Raw genomic sequence first — 19,992 nt, forward strand, 5'->3', positions numbered from 1 at the left:
TCAGCCTTTGTGGGAATGGTTAGGGGAAACCAGAAAAGCAAGAAATAATTTTTCATTCATGAATTGACATCTTCAAGAAGCATTGACTCTCAATGAGTAGAAGACAAACATCTGGGAAGATGTATTTAAGCATAAAATGGTTTTCGAATCCAAATAACATTAATTTATAGAAATTTTTATGGATACAATATATAATTTTGAGATAAAAGTATAAAAGTAAGTAAAAGAGGGCGATGTAGGGTGATTTCACTATTCGAGTATTCGATACACTATTCCACTATGTTAGAGTAAGGCCTCAAACTATGTTTGAGTAAGTCGGCCTTACTCTAACATAGTCGAATAACATACACTTTAGTCCCTGTGTTTAGATTTGCTAACTTAACTAAAGCACACGATATCTATCTACCAAGATAGAGATAGTCTACTTCTGACGAGCGTTCTAAGAAACACTTACACGCATTTAGTTTACATGTTGAGAAAAATCATAAAAATTCCATGCAGTTGATCTATTTTGTCGTTGAAAATAGAAGCCAAGAAGAATTGATAGTGTTCTCTGGCTTCAGGCAACTACGAGGGCCATCCAGGAAGTAGATTACGTTTCCGTCTGTGTCCGCTAGGGGCGGGGCTAGCGCGGCCATCTTGGGGTCAGAGCGTTGCGCAGCTCAGTCTGCATCTAGCCGTGCTAGTGAGAGGTTCGTGCTGTGCTCCGTTCAGATACTGTGACGGTTTGAAATGTCTGCGTTAATTGAAAATCCCGCGAGCTGCGAGGTGCGCTCAGTAACAAGGTTTCTGACTGCAAAAAACTGTAAACCGATAGAAATCTATCGGCAGCTTCGTGAAGTGTATGGGGACAACATTATCACTGAAGGTGGAGTGCGTCAGTGGGTCATAAGATTTCAAAATGGCCTAACCAATGTTCACGACGAAGATCGAAGTGGGAAGTGGGAGACCCAGCATAGTGACCGCCGAACTTCTCGAAAAAGTCGATGCTAAAGTCCGTGAAAATCGAAATTTCACAATAACGGAACTTTCTTTGAGTTTTCCACAAATTTCGCGAAGTTTGTTGCACGAAATCATCAGCGAAAAGCTTGGTTACCACAAGTTTTGTGCAAGATGGAAGGCAAGAAGAGGTAACGAAGTGGTTGAAGGCGCAGGCGGCCGAATTTTTCGACGAAGGAATTTCCAAGCTCGTACATCGCTACGATAAATGCCTTAATTTGTATGGTGACTATGTAGAAAAGTAGTATTTGAGTGTGGCTTTCATCTGTATATAATAAAATTTGTTTCCTATACTTTGTTTATTTTTTTATTCCAAAACGTAATCTACTTTCTGGATAGCCCTCGTATATTTCTCACTTTGAATTTGGAACTAGAAATATAATTACAAATGTCTCTACTAGGGGAGATCAAAATTCATTATTTTTTCACACATGTAAAATCTGGTTAAATATGTTTCTCGTTTATAAATTACAGAAGTTTTTTCAATAATTCCTGATATTTTAAAGGAAACTTTTGATGTATTTGTTTCCTGTAACAGGTCTAAATAATTGTTCATTAAAGCCACACTAATTTTAACGATCTGAAAATTAATAAATGAGTTGAACTCTTTCATAATTATAATAAAAAACTTAATTTGGGTTTAAGATTACCTCAGAAGTGAATTTTTTTAATTTCTTAATTTAGATGCCTTACAGTCCAGCAGTTATTTCCCCTATTAAACTATGGCCATATTAGTGGCCTTTAAATACTGGTAGTTCGACTTAGATTTACACCCTGATGAACAAATACGATGGCTGAATGGTATTTTTCCATGTTTTTTCCTATGTATAACGTGAATATGAGACTTTTCTCGTTAAAAAGTGCTCTACCAAGGCATCTGTTTCCTTAAAAACGGATAGTCCTCATGTGTTTGCTGTATTCAAGTAATCCTAACCTTCAAACTACAGCACCTGTCACACTAAATCAAGAAAAAAGGTTTCTAAACAAGATTTGTAATCGGTTTGCGGGCCCCAGTGGCCAAGCGCTAAAACCGCTGAGTACTGGTAATCCTAGATAAGTTCAAATCCTGGTGAACACACTTGTTCGGTGAAAGTTTTCTACATTCAGTGTGAAGGAAATCTAGTTTTCCTTAGAAAGTCCTTCCTGATAGTTTCCGTCCTCTTGCGCAGATGCCAATTCCATTAAATTTTCTGCATTAAACACAATTGTAATTCTTTCTTTTTAAAGAAATCTCAGGGGAAATAATTGTAAACATCAGATTCAGTGCAATTATGAATTATTATTTTAAAGTAGTTAACATTTTGAGTGGGAAAAGCATTTTTAATACGTTCATAAACAACTCCTCCTTATACTTATATACGGTATTTTCTCCTGCCCTTTTAGCATGCCTTCGTGGTCTCAGTACGCTAGGCGCGCATTCGAGAAGTCCGTGGTTCGTGTCCCGGGTAGGGCATTGCTCATTTTTCATGTCTCTTGCTGTTAAAAAAAACGTAATGTCTCTACAAACCTTCCATTCATCAGAATAGTAATAAAGTCATGAAGCATAGGGGTAGGGGGGAAAAAGGAATTTTAAAGAAAAGATTATTTTTACAAAATGACTCAAAATTTCTTGAGACAATATAAGTAGTTATGTAACTCGAATAATTAAATATTTGACCTCTTAATTTTACCAGTATTTCTGCACAGAAATAAAACCTAATTAAATATCGATAATGAGTATCATAGATAGTGGAGCACATCGAATGAGCTTTACAATATTTTCAAAAGCAGCCACTTTGACAAATGACCAGAACTGTCGGGAATCGTTTATGAATGTCATTTACACGTTTCAAAATGCCAAGAATGTTATAAAAATAACGGTTATGCTATATCAACAATTTACTGATCTTTCCAAAGTGCTTAAAAACAGAGCTGTTCCCAAAAATTGTATTCAGTTCATTCACGGTGTTTAATCAAAAGCTCATCGTCGATTTTTGAACTACTTCTCGATAAGCTATGGAATTCAAATTTTGTACACACACCGTTTATGAATGATAATAATTCGATTTAGAGTTTTTAAAATTTAATGTCGAAGAAATTTTTTGTGCATATTTCCATTTAAAGAATAAACTAAAAATCTCAAAATTTTTAAGTTTGCATCATTTAGCTTTTGAAATAAAATTTGCATGAAATTCATAACCTAATTTCTGATTTTGGGGCGAATTTTGTTTTAAATTTATATATCTTTTCGATTATTTGAGGTAAAAGGATACTTGGAAGTAAAAGACTGAACCAAAAGTAATAATAATAATAATAATTTATCGCATAGATTAATGGTAATAAGAGATTACTTAATAGCCTCTTTGCTAAATTCCTGTACAGTTTTATATGAAGAATCATAGGTTCTTAAATTACAAAATCAAATAATTGAATCGCATTGTCAGACGTATAAGATTTATAAATTTATCAAGAGAGACTCACGTTTTTATTATTTGTGATATAAATTTGTAGAAGAATTTTTTAAAGAGAATTATTTAATCTCGTATTCCCATTAAATTACACGATACATTATTTTTAGAACAAAGGGAGTTAGCCGAGAAGGTCTGTTAACTTCATTTTGGCATTTTGCGTTGAAAACTATGTCAGTTCACTTTTCAAACTGTTGCTACCACATATTACAGCCTTGTATTATATTTAAAGAAATTAAATAATGGTTGTGGTTTATTAGGCAAAGCACTCGAGGGCTATCTGCCTTGAAATTAAATAATGAATAATCTGCATAAATATATGTATGTTTCTCGCATTGTGATAAAACAACGGTATCTAGACTCATCCAATTTTGAATAACATACATTTCCACCCGAATATGGGCATCTCGAAGCCGAGATTTGGAATTTTTTTTATTATCTGTTTCATATTTCGTAAAACTTCAATGAATTTTTTATTAAGAAACTCAACGATTTCAAAGCGAGCAAAGTCAACACTGTATGAAAATAATAATATAAAAAATTATCTGCAGTGGGCGAGACTGTGTATCGGAAATTCTAAAGATATGCTCATTTAAAATTTATTTCGCAGTATTGCTGTTTAACTGAAGTTTTATGGTTTAAGTGCGAAGAACATGATATATAAAAATAAAAGTAACCCACAAACCATTAAAAAAATGCCCCTTTGGGCGTAATGTAAAATCTGAAAGATTTGCATTTTCAGATTTTTATGTTTGCATTTATTACTTTTATTTTTCTCGTTTTAATTCATTAATGCTCTCATAGGTAAACGCTTATTTTGTAAAAAATTCTATTTTTTATTCAATAACTGCTCTAAAACGGAAATTCTTAAATCCCTTTATATATGCATCCACTTTGTAACTGGTAATAAATTTGTTTCTTTAGAGTCAGTGTAAGGCCTTTATCCCAAAACATCAAGAAGATTTCTCCCCACGCTAATGACAGCCATTACCCATTGTCGTGAGGATTGCATGGACCCTTGTCCCTTTAGGCATTGGGGTTTGGAAGACATACAAAAATACGGGCTAGTCGTTTTTGGAGTGTTTTTTCGATAATACAGAAACATGGGACTGTCCGTTTTCGAGGGTACATTTAAACTAAAAATAATCTGTAACGAACCGTTAAGAGACCTGCATAAAAGAACGAGAAAATCCGGGCCAAACCGTTAATGGGTTAAAATGAATTCTGAAGGGAATTTTTTGTGGCGTCTGTATGAACGTATGTACGTATGTAATTATGTATCTCGCATAACTCAAAAACAAGTAGCCTCAGAACGTTGAAATTTTGTATATAGGACTGCTATAACATGTAGATGTGCATCTCGTATTTTGGTTGCAATCGGCCGCACCAAACGTATATAAATATATTTATATATATATCCACTCTGTTACCCGGCTCAGTGATCTCAGTTTCTTTACTCTTATATGTTTGTAAATTGTATATTTTTTGCTTTGAAAATGATTGAATTATGTTGTTCTTATCTTCCGGTTAAGGTTTTTATGCCTTTAGTAAATCTGTATGCTATATTTTTAGAATTATCAACAATTTTATGCTATATTTTTAGAATTATCAACAATTTTAAAGTTGTTTAAGTACCGCTAAGCCTAATAATTTTTTTGATGGTGGCCATTGCTTGTTTACATTTGAAACAGCAGGATAGTGGATTTGTTGCCAATCTAGAGAAACTTAGCTTTGCAACAAAGATAACGCCTTCATTTATTATTGTGAATTAAATCATGCTTAGCTTTGCAACAACAATAAATCAAACTTAGCTTCAAAAGATAAATCAAACTTAGCTTCAAACTTAGCGTCGCAACAGCGATAACGCCAACAACGATAAACTTAGCTTCGCAACAAAGATAACGCCTTCATTTATTAAATCATGCTTAATCCTTTCTGGAATTTTTTTGAGGAAAGAAGTGTTTAAGATTTACTTAATAATTTTTAATACAGATATTTTGAGTTTTTATGTATTTTTGCCTTGTCGCAAAGGGAGAACCGAATTAATTGAATAAGAAATACTCAATCGTCTGTGAAAAACGGTTTCTTTTTTGTTTTGTTTGCTTAATTTCTTTTATACATCGTTCTAGATTTATTGTAGTATTTGAATAGAACATGTGGCAACGATTAGATAATTCTTTAAGTGATATAAATTTTGTGCATTCTGAGTTATAATATGAACAAAATATAATACTATTAAGTGAACCAATGCCAGAGTGTCAATATGGTAAACAAATAGAGTGAATTTTAAAAAATGCATTTATTCTGTTGTGGTTTATGCACTATCGGTGAAATAGATTTAATTCAATCCAATAAGTTTAAATGAAATGCAAGAAAAAATGTGTATAATTTAATATTTCATACAAGGAAGTCATGTGGTGTACACATCAGATTTTTTATTAAAGTTATTTGATTCTTCCTTTCACGTTTTGAAATTCAGGTTCATTCCAAGTAAAATTCACCCATTTTTATGATATATTTTAAAAATTTGTATTTTTAAATAATTTTATAAATTTTTTGAATAAAATTTTGAATTATAACCTATAAAATTGTTACAATCATCTTAAAGCAGGTGTATTTCTAAGCATACCTGCAAAATATTAGAGCTTTTTATTCAAAATTTCCGAAGATATATGTGAATTTATATATTGATGCATTTTGAAATTTGGCATATTTGTTGAAAGCGATAAAGCATCAAATGTGGTTTAGACACTTTGCTAAAACTATTTGAAAGTAGGAACAATGTGACATTTTTTTCTGCTCATGCACAATGTAAAATGGTAGGAGCGAGGTGCCTTTTTTTCCCGCTCTGGCGGAATGGAAGGGAAAGGAAAATTGGTTACTATATATTAAGAAGTTCGGCAAGTGAATCTTTCTTGGTGCAAACTAAAAAATTGCGCCAGGGTAAATTTTTGAATTTCTCCATAAATTTCACACGAAATTTTACAAAATTTAATTTATAGGCATAATTTGAGTCGTGGAATCGAAATATAGGGAAAAAAATGGTATGCTATTTCGGAAAAAGTTCGATTTTATGTAAAAATATCTATGTTAGAGCAATGCTATCTATAAATCTAATATATATCCAAAGTCAGGCTTTCGAGACATGAAAAACACAATTTGAATTTTATCAATCGGCCCAGTAGAACGGGAGGAATAGAACTGTACCCCTCTTTTTTCCCCTGCAATGTACATCTAATTTTGCTTCCTGGGTTATTAATGCTGTAAGTTATGCTGCTCTTAATTGCTTTGTAAAATATGCTGCTACAACCTTCTGCATTTTAGAAAATATGCTGCTTTTGAAAGTGAGCCAACAGTTAATTTTGTAATAATAATAATAATAATAAAAAAACTGGATAGAATAACTGAATGAATAAACTTCTTTTCTCTCATTAAAAAATAAATATTTTCAGCTAATTCAAGTCATGAAGATGTAGTTCAGAGTATTTCATGGAGACACTCTGGGGATATTTTAGCTAGCTGTGCAAAGGACAAAATGTTAAGATTATGGGATCCGAGAGATTCAGAAAAAAATCAGGTATTTTTCTATGTGCATTTTAAAAATTTATGTATATGTTGAGTGTAGGAAATGTTATTAAATCGAAATCAGTTTATGTACATTGTGGAATCCATTTGGCACATTTCAAAACACGCCAATATATATTTCCACTCATATTGCCATGTTTTATCTTATACTAACCTGGATTCATCAATCATGAATATTTATCTTTCATTTTTGCTAATCATTCTACAGTGAGTCGGGAAGGGGGAACAATTCTGTATCTTCCATTCTATTTGGTCTATTGAGAAACTAAGTTGCATTTTTCATATCTCATAAGCACGACTTAAGATGTATATTAGATTTATGTATAACATTCATCTAACGTGTATTTTGACACAAAATGAAATTTTTTAGTAAAATGCTTTTTTTTTCCCTTCTTCCCCTCGTTCTATAGTTCAATGCTGTACTTCAAAACATGTCAAAGGAACAAGTTTTATAAAAAATCATTCAAATAATTTTTGAGGTATTCATATTTAAAATTTACTGCTAATTTTCAAATTCATACCGAAAAGACATTTATGTTTTCAGTTGATAAACTTCTAATTTGCATTAACCCTCTTTTTTTTTTTTTTTTTTTTTTTTTTTTTTAATCTGCTTGCTAAAAGATCACATGCTAAAATCCATTTGAATTCTAAAACTCAAGAAATAAATTTGCTATTTTAAACATAAAATTTTCATTATTGGATAATAGTAAAATATTTTAAACTACATATTTTAAAATAATCAAAATGACAAAAAAAAAAAAAAAAAAAAATAGGAAATTTCAGAAAAAGTTCCTTAAAAATTTTATTCATTTGTAGACAAATAGTGATATATAGCATCATCAGTCAAAGAATTTCGCATTAGTATATGATTAAAACATGGCAATATGAGCGGAAAAACGTATATGCATGAAAAGTAGATTTTAAACAGGTCAAAATAGCTATCACAGTTTACTGAATTTTTTTAATATTTTCTTTAAATTTTGATTAACTGATAATTATCAATATAGTCTTTACTTATGTGTTATTTAAAATGATGCGAAACTGTATAAAATAAACAACGAGAGTGAATATATGGTTATGTCACAGTGATTATTTTCCTAAGAAATCTACTGCTGAATATGACAAGTATTTCTCAGAAATTAGCTGAAGGGAATTTCATTACCAGGAAATTTAAGATTCATAATTCCAAAAAGAGTTAAATGTAAAAAATATTTAAAATTTAAAAATAAAAATATATAACTGAGTTGCACAAATACTATTCTCTTTTAAAATAAAAGTAATATCTACTGCTGTCAATTTGTAAAACTTAATTTTTACTATTGTTGAACAAAGTTACACTCAACTTTGATTTTAAAAGTTCTTAGTGTATTACAGTGTTAATTGAAGAAATCAAAATGGTGTGAACATATGTATGAAAAATTAAAAGAACAAAATTTAACAAAATCAAAAGAAGATGTATATAGAAAGAGAATTGAAATATGTATGTTTATGCAAAAATTTGTTCTTACCTTTCAATTTAGTTTTAGATGCAGATGCTAGCATATAAAATTATAATAATCGAAAATTTTGTAATTGATAAATAAAAATTACTGTGTACAGCACTAGAAATTTTGCCACCAATACATTAAAGTATATTTAATTTCTCATAATTATAGTATAAAATGCACTTGCATCAAAACTTTGTTCCGATCAAAAATTTTTTAAATCATTCACTTTCTTAAACTTATGAGTAGTGCATATTTATAATACCAAAGATTAGTGTCAGCACTAAGGTGTTCACACCTACCTGTGAATTAAAAAAGGGGCCTTTCCGTAATTCATAATTTTGCTTTCTTTTCATATTACATTGAAATTCTGCAGGAATATAAAAGCAATAAAATTTTATTTTAAACAAGCCTTTAGTTAAATTTTTATATAATTTTTTTTAGCATATAAAAATCACAAAGAATTTTCATTTGCTAACTGCACTATATTTACAAGTTAATTTGTAAATGATCATATGTTTAATTTACTTTTTATTATGAATTTTATATTCAAAATCTTAAATAAGTTATGAATTCCAAATGAATATTCACTGCTTGCAACATCAACATGTAAAATTAAAAATACCTTCAACAGAATCAAAAAATTACAAATTCTTAAATTATTCGATGCTATTGACTGGATTATGTCATAAGTTTTACATCTAAAATATCAACTAGAAGAAATTTGAACCAGTTTCATCCATACAATTGTAGGTTTTAATTTATTACTCAGGGTTGCCACGCTACCTGGAAAACCGGGAAAAGTCAGGGAATTCGGAAATTGACCAAAAAATTCAGGGAAAAGTCAGGGAATTTAAGTGTTTTAGTCAAAATCTGGAAAAGTCAGGGAATTTCATACAACGATCCCGCCAAAAAAGGCGAGTTTTGCGCCGACGTCGGAAGAGATCACTTTTTTGGCGAATTGTTTATCACGTGAGTGTCATTCGGACAGCTGGCATAGAGCCAATTTTCACAGCTCCAATTTGATTGTCTTTTTAGAAAGGGAAATCAAGTTTCCCGCAATTTTGGTTTCCAGTAACCTCGAAAATCGCATGTGCAGTGCATGAACTAAAGAAAGTACCTGTTCCCGTATAAAACAAAATGGGTTTAATTCTAGTATACGGTACCATGAAGGTTAGAATCAAAAAATATGTATTGTAAAGAAAGAAAACCTCTCTGCAACAGACGTGGCTCCGTTCCATCATAGAGGGAAACAACTGTGCATGCGCGATATATCTGTCGCCAAAGCTCGAAACCGGTGTCGAAGTTCGAAGGTCACGTTATCAAGAATTCATAAAATGAATATCGTTTAAAATTTCCTTAAACTCTAAAGGAAAAGAAAATATTTTTTGGCGCAAGTAAATTAATTCATGGATTAGTTATTTTGAGGGAAAAAAAAAAATACGAAAATCCGTTTTTAAAATTATTGCGAAAAATCCAAGAAAAAACGTTCTTTGATAAAACGTTTCTTCTTGAATTTTTTCGCAATAATTTAAAAACGGATTTTTGTAGTTTTCTTTTTTGTCAAAGAACGTTTCTTCTTAACACGTGTTTCTCAATTTCCTGTACACATCACGGAGAGGGAAATTCTGGTCGTCAAATCCCTTGGCAAATTTCCCCGCCGCTTTCTAGCCGCGTAATAGCGGCTTACGTGTATGGAACCTTTTCTTCTTTACATAGACGTTCTTTGGTTAGAATAATCTCGATGTATGGTGGTACAGCAGGATTTGGCGACATGATGATGAGCAGTAAACGAGTGATTTTGTTCTTGGCGACAATTTTCAAAATCGTGCGAAGGCCGTACCGTATACTAGGATTTTAGCGCAAAATCTTTCTTTTTTTTTTTTTTTTTTTTTTTTTTTTTTTTCCCTTTTCTTTTTAATAAATACCTTGTCATTTTGCAGTAAAATAAAAAAATAGTAATCAGTCATCTAGGCTAACCATGTAATATAACTATATTCGCTAAAATATCGTTGATTATTCTAATTCAATTTTTAAGTAATTATCTTTATTTTTATTTCCCTCTAAATTTATTTATCATTAGTAAATAATATTTCCAAATTTCAGGAAATTTTCTCTGGCATAATCCTGAAATTAATTCTAGCACTATGATGACATCACGAAATTTAATGCACATATTTTTTCCTTATGTATGCTGCGAAATAAATATAAAATACCTCAATTTAGTAAAACAATATCATTAAATAGATTTCTTTCTTTCATTTAGCTGCAGAATGTCTGCAAAAAAAGCCTTATTTTATTCCAGATTGGGGAGATTCTAATCTCAATCTTCAGTGGAGAAAACAACTCCTATTATAATTATATTTGTGTTTTCAAGTGTTAAGGTGCCTTTTAAGAAGACACCTCACACAAATTAAATTTACCTAAAATCTAACCTAACTTTTAGCATTGTGTTGTGATTTATATAAGAACCGGATTAGCCTCATGTTGAACTGGTGATGATCATGAGTAATAATTAAATAAAACATGCAATTGTTATCCAATGTATATATCTTAAATTTTATTAAGTTCTTAAGTGGAAAAGTAAACAAAATTATCAAACAAAGTGTACCAAGAATAATTAAGTGAATTTGCTACACAGTACAAGTAATACCATAATTAATTTACCTCTTAGCACAGCCAACGTACATTACACGGATAGACTGGAATTCTCTCGAAACATACCTGGAAAAGTCAGGGAATTTCATTCTCCTGTTTCAGTGGCAACCCTATTACTGCTATAATTAACTCATTGATCACATACAGAGTGTGTGTACACATTTTTAGAATGATTTTGATGATGAAATTAAAATTAATAAATAAAATTTTGTGGACTAAAAATTTCTGGCAACAGCTTATTATTTGAAATGAGAAGTATTGTCTGCTGTTTTAAATTTATTCCTGTTTCAAAATGCTGCATGTACTAAATGAGCTGTGTATTGAAGGATATGTTTTTGCACTTTTCAAAGAAAAATATGACTATTCCATAATTAATAAATGTGAAATGCATGGTATTAAAATTTTGAAGTGCAAAATAAGCAACATTATGAATCAGAAAGGGAAAGACCATCAGTCATTACTTCTACATGAAAAGAAGACTCAATGAATATCTGAAAATGGTACATACTGTTTCTAATCTTTCTAAAGTGAACTCTTAGGTAACAAGAGAAAATATACTGATGCAGAAATCAATTGCAAAGTCTTTAAATACATCTGTAGCAACAATAAATAAAATAATAAGTCAAGATTTGCAACTTTAAAAGACAAAATGTTCACCAGTTTTTTCCAAAGCATGTGACCAATACAAAACAGTTTATAGAACTCTGTATGAAAATTTAGCAGGAGATAAATAGAAATACATTGTGACCCTTGATGAAGTTTTAGTTTATCCAAATGGCTGCGACAAAAAAGGGTGGGTCTATTTATTAATAAAAGACAAAGAGAAAAATTATGCAAACTTTTTTTGTCAATGCAAAGGAAATTTCAGTAAGGGTTTTATGATTGTTGTAAGATTCCCTTACAGTGGGAAATTAAAACTAAGAAAAGTGGGAGGTCTATTTATTAATAAAAGACAAAGAAAAAAATTATGCAAACTTTTTTTCTCAATGCAAAGGAAATTTCAGTAAGGGTTTTATGATTGTTGTAAGATTCCCTTACAGTGGGAAATTAAAACTAAGAAAAGTGGGGGGGGGGATTTAAAATCATCTCCATATACTATCAAGAGAAAGTCATGTACTGAAGTAATTCCATTTTTTACCAATGACTGTCAAAGAGTGAGACTTCATCAAGACAAAACAACAAGTTATAGTTCGAAAGGTACCACAGCATTCTCTGAAAAAATCAAGACTGATGCACGTTTTGCATATATACCTTTTCAGTGTATTCCTGAGAAGTCCTTTGACAGTTTGCCTATTGTGCCTTTGGTCTCTTGTGTGCTATTTTGGACTATTGTGCCTTTGGTCTCTTGAAAAGAGAGTACATTTGAGTACAAATTCACTGTCATTAGGGGAATTTGGAAAGTAGTGAAAGAGGAGCAAAAATCAGTACCCCTGGAAATTTCATGAAAAGCCCTTCCATCAAGGAAATTATGATGCAGACATATTTACAAAAATGCTTTCTACATTTTAAAAATTAATAGAAATATTCTTAGTTTTTTTCATAAAAGATGAAATCATTACTTTAAGTGAGCTGTTCAAATTGATCTAAGCAATGCAATAAATCATAGATATCTAAATAAAATGTATTTCGAAAGCCATTATATGGTCTTATTAAATTCATATCCACTTGGGGACAGTGAACTTAGGTCTAAAAATGATTGTTTAAAACTTCTTGTTGAACTTGTATGCAAGTGATTTTCTCCAAAAGTGATCATGAAGTTGTTGCTAGTCTGTGTTTGTGACCAGGTAAATAATACATAACTACACCAAACTACCATCCTAAATTTCACATCTAGTAATACAATTCCCTCACTTTGTTTCAGGAGACAAATTAAATCTAGATCATCAATGAAGATTGTTTAAATTAAGATTAAGTTTTGTCTCTTACAAAACCATCTCCAAATTTTGGTATCTGTTGAATAATGTGAAAGATGATCTTTAATAATTCTGATATGATTTTATCTAGCTTTATGGCCAGTTTAACTATTTTACCTCGCTCTTCGGCTAATGTAGAAAGAATCTTTGCTTAAGCAGGCCATATAAAAACTAAAATCACAAACTCTTTTAAACTAGGAACTGTGAAAGACCAACTAAAAATGGGCAATAAATAGATCTAATCAAATTTGCTATGTATGAAAACCTAAATTATGTATGGTTTATGTGTAACTATGTAAGGCTTATGTGGTAAAAGTAACCACAGAAGGTACTTAAATGTATGAAGATCATTTGAAAAAGATGAAAGAATTTCAAAAAAAGATATGTGTAGGGAATTTAATGGGATGAAACTTCTGATTACAGTTAAATGATAGATATTTATGCATATTAAGTTTTATCTTATCTCCTTTCCTATACTGTATAATGAAAACTACGTTGTTGTTTTTTTCCCCTGCATTTATTCAAGTTACGATCTAATTTTTTTCTTACATTTGTGAGTACAAGCTCTGAATGTAACGCAAGTGAATTTTAGTTGGAAAAAATTGTAAATATTTTCCTTTATTTACATTGCAGGATATTCCAGCATTGAGATTAAATTTGAAACAAAAAACACACCATTTCTCGAGATTTTAGAAATTTAAATAATAAAATATGGTATAATTTTCTTATATTCCATTTTGTTTATATCTAGTGTGCAGCAAATAACCTAGAATAGTATTTATTAGCTTTTGAATAAATCTGCATATATACCTTATTACATTACTAAATTTATAAAATTTCATTTTTTGCTGTCTAGTAGAATAAGCAAACAAATGCAGCAGGTTTGTTATGATGCTCTGCTCTTCATACATATAAATTGTTTGTTATAATGCTCTTCATTATTTGTAATAGATAGAATTTTACATTTAAATGAAAGCAAATAATAGCATTTTCAAGTGTTAATAATTATACTGAATATCATTCATAATCTTGTTCTGTAACTATCTGAAGGGAGGATAAAAATTATTTGGAACTGAGTTTGTTCTTCTTTAGGTGAAGATATGGGCACAAATCAAACTGAAAGAATTCTTTTCACAACGCTTTAAGATAGTTTCTTTACATAGTAATTGCATGATTTCTTTTAAGAATTATTTTATATGAGGTCAAAATTGGCAAACATATTGCCTTTAACCAGCATGGTCTAGGTCCCACAAACTCGAGCACCACATTTTATGTAGGGTTATTGTTATATACCTTGTAAAAGTAAATTATGTGTGTCTTAGCTATTTTCAGCAAAAATAATGGGCACATTTTATAAAATAAAATTGTCAATAAATATTAGCAATTTTTTTAATATATTTAATAATTTAATTGTATAGTTAATAATATATAATTTTTTTCTCTGTTTAAGTGATTTAAGTGATTACATATTTGAAGTCTTTATTTGTCATAAAAGATTACATATTTGAAGAGTATTTATTTAAAAAAAAAAAAAATTATGGGTTCATAGGACCTAATTTTATCATCTGTACAAGAATTTACACAAAGCAATAAAGGGTTTTTTTTTTTTTTTTTTTTTTTTTTTTTTTTTTTTTTTACAATTCATTAAGCATTTTTTATTTTGCTCCAGAAAATTGCTGAGTGAAATAATTCAGAATTCACTAAAATAGGAAAAGGAGTATAATAAGTAAAATAATTCTTTGAAGTTTACATATTTTAAAAAACTGAAGTTTATTAAAACATGCAATTTTGGCACCATACTCTTTCATGATGCAAAAAATTATGGATTTTATGCAAATGTATGTAATGTATCTTCTTAGCAAGTAACATTCAAGGGATGAAAAGCAAAAATTAGATACCTTTAGGATAAAATTAGGCAACATGAGAAACTTGCTTATTTAAAATATCTAACTAAAATGCTGATGATATGTTACAAAAGTATTTGTAATTTTTGTAATTAAAAATCTATTTTTTGAAATTTATATTATTATATTTAATTATATTATTTTTATTTTATAATTTTCTGTTTCTATTTAAAACATACTTTAGAAAATATTTATTATAATGTGCAGATTTTCATAGACTATACTGCAACAGTTCTAAAAAATATTTTAAAATAAAAATATTTAAATAAATCAGAAAAAATTTCTGAATTTTATTTTGATTAAACCTAAATTTAAAGTTATAAAAGAAGAAAGAAAGGAATTATGATTAAAAAATTATACTATTAAATATTCTGTATTTGACGGCATATAAGACGCACTTTTTTTCCTAAATTTGGTCTCAAAAAAGTTACATGCGTATTATATGTGAAGGACACAGGTTAACTTTCAATACCGAATGCTATTTTCAGCCCGGATAAAGGTCTAGACACACATAACCTTTTCTACATCTGCCATAATTATTTTGCGCATGAGTGAAATATCCGTCGCCAAAAAACACCAAAGCTCGAAGCTGATGTCGAAGTTCGAACAGGTTCGATGGTCACATTACGTCTATGGAGCCTCTCCTTCTTTACATAGACTTTCTTTGACTCCGCCAACACACCTGTCGGAATCGGTGCTACTCTGTATAAACATGTCCGTATTGGTGCTTAAAACTATTTGTTTTAAAAAAAATACCCTGGAAAATATGACTACAGGAAACAAGAGATTAAGCTATACAATTCAGTATAAACTAGGAGTGTTAAACTACGCCAAAGTGCACGGAAACAGAGCAGCAGCAAGGCATTTGGGGCCACCGCCTACCGAAAAAATGATACGTACTTGGCGGCTACAGGAAGATCAACTGAAGACTGCTAAAAAACAAAAACATAACTTTCGATGCCCAGCTGCATCTTGGCCTGAACTTGAAAATGCCATAAAAATGTGGGTGATAGATAAGAGGAAATTTGGGATAAATGTTTCAACCAAAGTGGTAATCAATGAGGCCAAAGGATTTGCAGAAAAACATGGGAATCAGAACTTTTCAGGGTCTGAGGGCTGGTGCTACAGGTTCATGAAAAGGCAAGGCTTATCAATGCACACAAAAACAAATGTTGCACAGAAAGTGCCAGCAGATTATGAAGAAAAAATACTAGCATTTCATAGATTTGTTATAAATGCATGCAAGAAAACTTCTTTTGATCTTGGTCAAATAGGAAATATGGATGAAATTCCACTCACATTTGATGTACCATCCAACAAGACTGTGAGTATTAAAGGGTCTAAATCAATAACCATAAAAACCACAGGTCATGAAAAAACCCAATATATGGTAGTTCGAACATGTTGTTCTGAAAGCACAAAACTACCACCATTTTTCATATCTAAAAGAAAAACTCATCCAAAAGAAAAACTTCCAACGGGTGTAATTGTTCATGTTCATCCGAAAGGCTGGATGGACGAAGCTGGAATAAAACCGTGGTTACAGAACTGTGGCGACCAGGTGGACTCTTAAGAAAATCCTCTCTTTTGGTTTTGGATCAGTTTAGTGCCCATAGAACTGAAACCAGAGAGAATTAAAATGATAGGCAACATTTTCCTTGAATCTGTGTTTTTTGTTGTTTCTGCTTTATTTTGTATTATGTTTGATTGCTTGCCATTCATTCATTTATTCATTATTGAAATTTACATATCATGTTCAAAATATCTTGCCATTTGTTAATTTATCTTAATAAAAATATGTTTGGTAATTTGCATTCAATGATTGTTTATTTGGTTTTTACCAAATGTGAGAACTAAAAGAAACCACATTTTAAGTTATTGTGGTATAAGCGCAGACTATTGAAACTTTTTTTCTTGTGTGTGGACCTCTAAATAAGAGTGCGTCAAATACGGTATATGAAATTCAGTTAACATTGCTAAAATTTGAAAAATGTGCTAAAATTTGAATGCTAATTCTGAAAGGACTGCTGAAGCTATTTTTACTTCTGCGTAATTTGAGGTGTAGAATGAAAATATGGGAAAAAATCAACATGTCATTTCAGAAGAAGTCCTAATTTGTATCAAAATACCTAGGTTATAGCAAAGTTTATCTATATAAAACTAATATGTATCCCAAGTCATGCTTTTGATACTTAAAAAATGCAGGTTGGTGATATTTAAATACAATGATAAATGTGCAAAAATCAGACACTTCTTGAATAAAACTAAATTCAGTATAAGTCTATTTAGCTTCCATACTTAGCTGAACTACCACTATTAATATTATTTATGAAATGTTTTATTTATCCTCAAGGTTTTCAGTTTAAAAGGCATTCTGTCTTTGTCTTAATGGGTGACAAGAGGATGTGTGCTAAAAAGAGATCATCCGTATTTCTTTTTAAGTGAGAATATTTGCTAGGCAGAGTTGTTTTTCATTCAGGAGATTAATTCATTTGCTGTGCTAAACTCTTCATGTTTTCTTCCTCATTTTGCTATTCAAAATGAACTATGTAAATTACATTTTTTAGTACAGTGTAGTGTGCATAGTGTTTGGCCTGTTAGCAGCTACAGCATATATGGTGCTTAAAGTGGTGCAACCAGAAAAACCATTTTATCATGCATATGGTTAGATCTTCCACAGTGTAGGAATTAGTAAAGCATTCCATTACTTTTAATTTTCTCCCCTTGGTCATATATTTTCAATAGCAGGGATGTAAGGAGTTGTTTAAAGGCTAAATTCCCATCTACAAAGGACAAGTCATACCTTGTCCAAAATTAGTGTTTTCATTTAGAGGTTAGTTAGAAATTTAGAGGGGAATTAAGTTACAGAAGTGCTGTGGAAAATGGCATTGTAAATAGGCTGATGTAATTCTTCCACAGTTGCACATTATTGATATCCATATGTTTTTCTAGAAATTCCTTTATAAAAGATTGCTGTAGAATATGAAGGGATATATCACAGTGTTTAAATGTTGAGATTAGCATAAAATTCATTGTGCTGAAAGTTATCAGAAGTTTTTAAATATCCAGCTAGAAAGCATTAATGCCTCAGTAATGTTTTGTCGGTACTGTCCTGTTATCAGGACCAGATCCAGAAATATATGAATGTATGTGTTCATGTATGCATCTATATATGTAAGCATGAAAGTATGTGGGTGTATACATATACACACATATATGCACATACATACATACACATGCATATACATTCATACATTTCTGGATCTGATCCCAGTAACAGAACAGGACCATTTTGCCTTTGTTATGCTTTGCTTGGTCTTTCCATCTACTATTGTGTCGTAAACACAAATATTACAGCTGATAAAACAATCGCTTGATAGTATGATTTTTTTATATAAACAAGTAATAACCAATATAAAGGAATACCATGTATTCATTCAGGGCCGGATTTACGTATAAGTTACACACGCTATAGCTAAGGGCCCCCCCAAATTAAAATATAGTATAAACAGTATTAAAATATATTATAACAGACTTATAAAAGGCTCCCATATCTCAAATAGCTTAGGGCCTTATTAAGTCTAAATCTGGCTCTATATTCATTTAGACCTCACTAATGCCTGAACTGTTGAAACCACTCAATGCTATGAGTTCAACCCAGGCAAATGGGCTGGCTGCATTGTTTTTTATAGTTCCTTCCACTTGTAATGTGAACAGGAGCCTATTTCTCTTAGAAAGCCTTGCATGTAGATATCCTATGTAAACAGATAGCACTCACATGCCTTGGCATATTCAAATAATCTAACCTAACACATATTCATTTGCATTTATTTATTGTATATCATTAGGATAATTTTAGGTTTTAACCATTTACTTTATTTTTTATGATATAAATATGAAAAAATAATGCAACAAAGAGATTTGAACCTTTCAGGAGCAATTATTAAATACTAATCAGTATGAGTTTCATTAGTCACCATTGGCATGAATGGGATGTTGCCTTTTGTGTAAATGTTGTAAAGTGAATGCTGATAAAATTTTCCATTTCACTATATTTGGGACAAAACATATAAAATTATCGATTTGTGTAGCATTTTTTTTTTTTTTTTTTTTTTTTTTTCTCCTTGTGAATACGAGAAGCCTTTGTCTGATCACGATCCAAACCGATAGAGTTTTATTTCAAATCTGGACCAAAATAAGGTTCCTTTTTGCCAAATTTTAAATATTATGATATTTATCTCCTGGAGAAATCCAAGGGTCTCAGCATTGAAGCAAATAAAAGCTTAAAATTATTTCTAATGTCATTATCCATACTGAATGTGTTATAATCATCTTTCAGATCACATATTTTCACAGTGTGACATCCATTCGAGAAACAGAAAACACTTTTCAAGATAATTTACCATGAAGAACTTCCCAGTATTTTCACTAGGTGAATGATTCTGATGACTATGTATATCTATTATAAAATTTTAGTACCGAGGGTTCTTTTAATAATTCATTATTTAAAATTTGCTCCTAAATATTAATGTTGCATCAAATAGCGTTGCTCAAGATGCATTACTCAGCTAATAGAATCAATTTCATTTTGTAATATTACTAACAATTCAACATCTTCAAAGCATTTTGAATTTTTTTATTTCTTAAAATGCTTTTATAAATATGTATAGCTGTATGTATATATGATAGCAGTACTGAAATTAACAAACTGTTGTGGACTAACTTTTGTTTGTATATATAAGGCTTCAGCGAGTCACAATAATAACAGAGATTCTAGAGTTGTGTGGCTGGGAGACACCGAGCAGCTGTTGACTACTGGATTCGGAAGTGTATGTATTTTGTACTGTTCTTTAATAGCTCTAATTTGTTATTAATTTTGTTTCCAAGAAAGAATCATGTATTCCTTAAAACGTAAAATGTGCAATTTAATTTTTTAAATAAGTTTTTTTTATTATTTATATAATATATACCATACTGTTTGCACATTAATTTCTGAGGTGAC

The 19,992-nt window shown here is 30.6% G+C and overlaps 1 protein-coding gene across 4 annotated transcripts in view; it reads left to right on the forward strand.

The window, feature by feature from the left end:
* pod1 (coronin) overlaps positions 1-19,992 on the forward strand; it is a 155,444-nt gene that overhangs the window by 40,666 nt on the left and 94,786 nt on the right. For all 4 annotated transcript variants that reach the window (XM_085810696.1, XM_085810693.1, XM_085810694.1 and 1 more), the window contains exons 7-8: positions 6,899-7,023; positions 19,733-19,819. In XM_085810696.1, the coding sequence (XP_085666822.1) occupies positions 6,899-7,023; positions 19,733-19,819 (212 nt within the window). The remainder of the gene's footprint in view (positions 1-6,898; positions 7,024-19,732; positions 19,820-19,992) is intronic.

The sequence above is a fragment of the Stegodyphus dumicola genome, chromosome 2, assembly GCF_044657685.1.
Source record: "Stegodyphus dumicola isolate Sdum_Otavi_A_Nest chromosome 2, ASM4465768v1".
NCBI lineage: Eukaryota > Metazoa > Arthropoda > Arachnida > Araneae > Eresidae > Stegodyphus > Stegodyphus dumicola.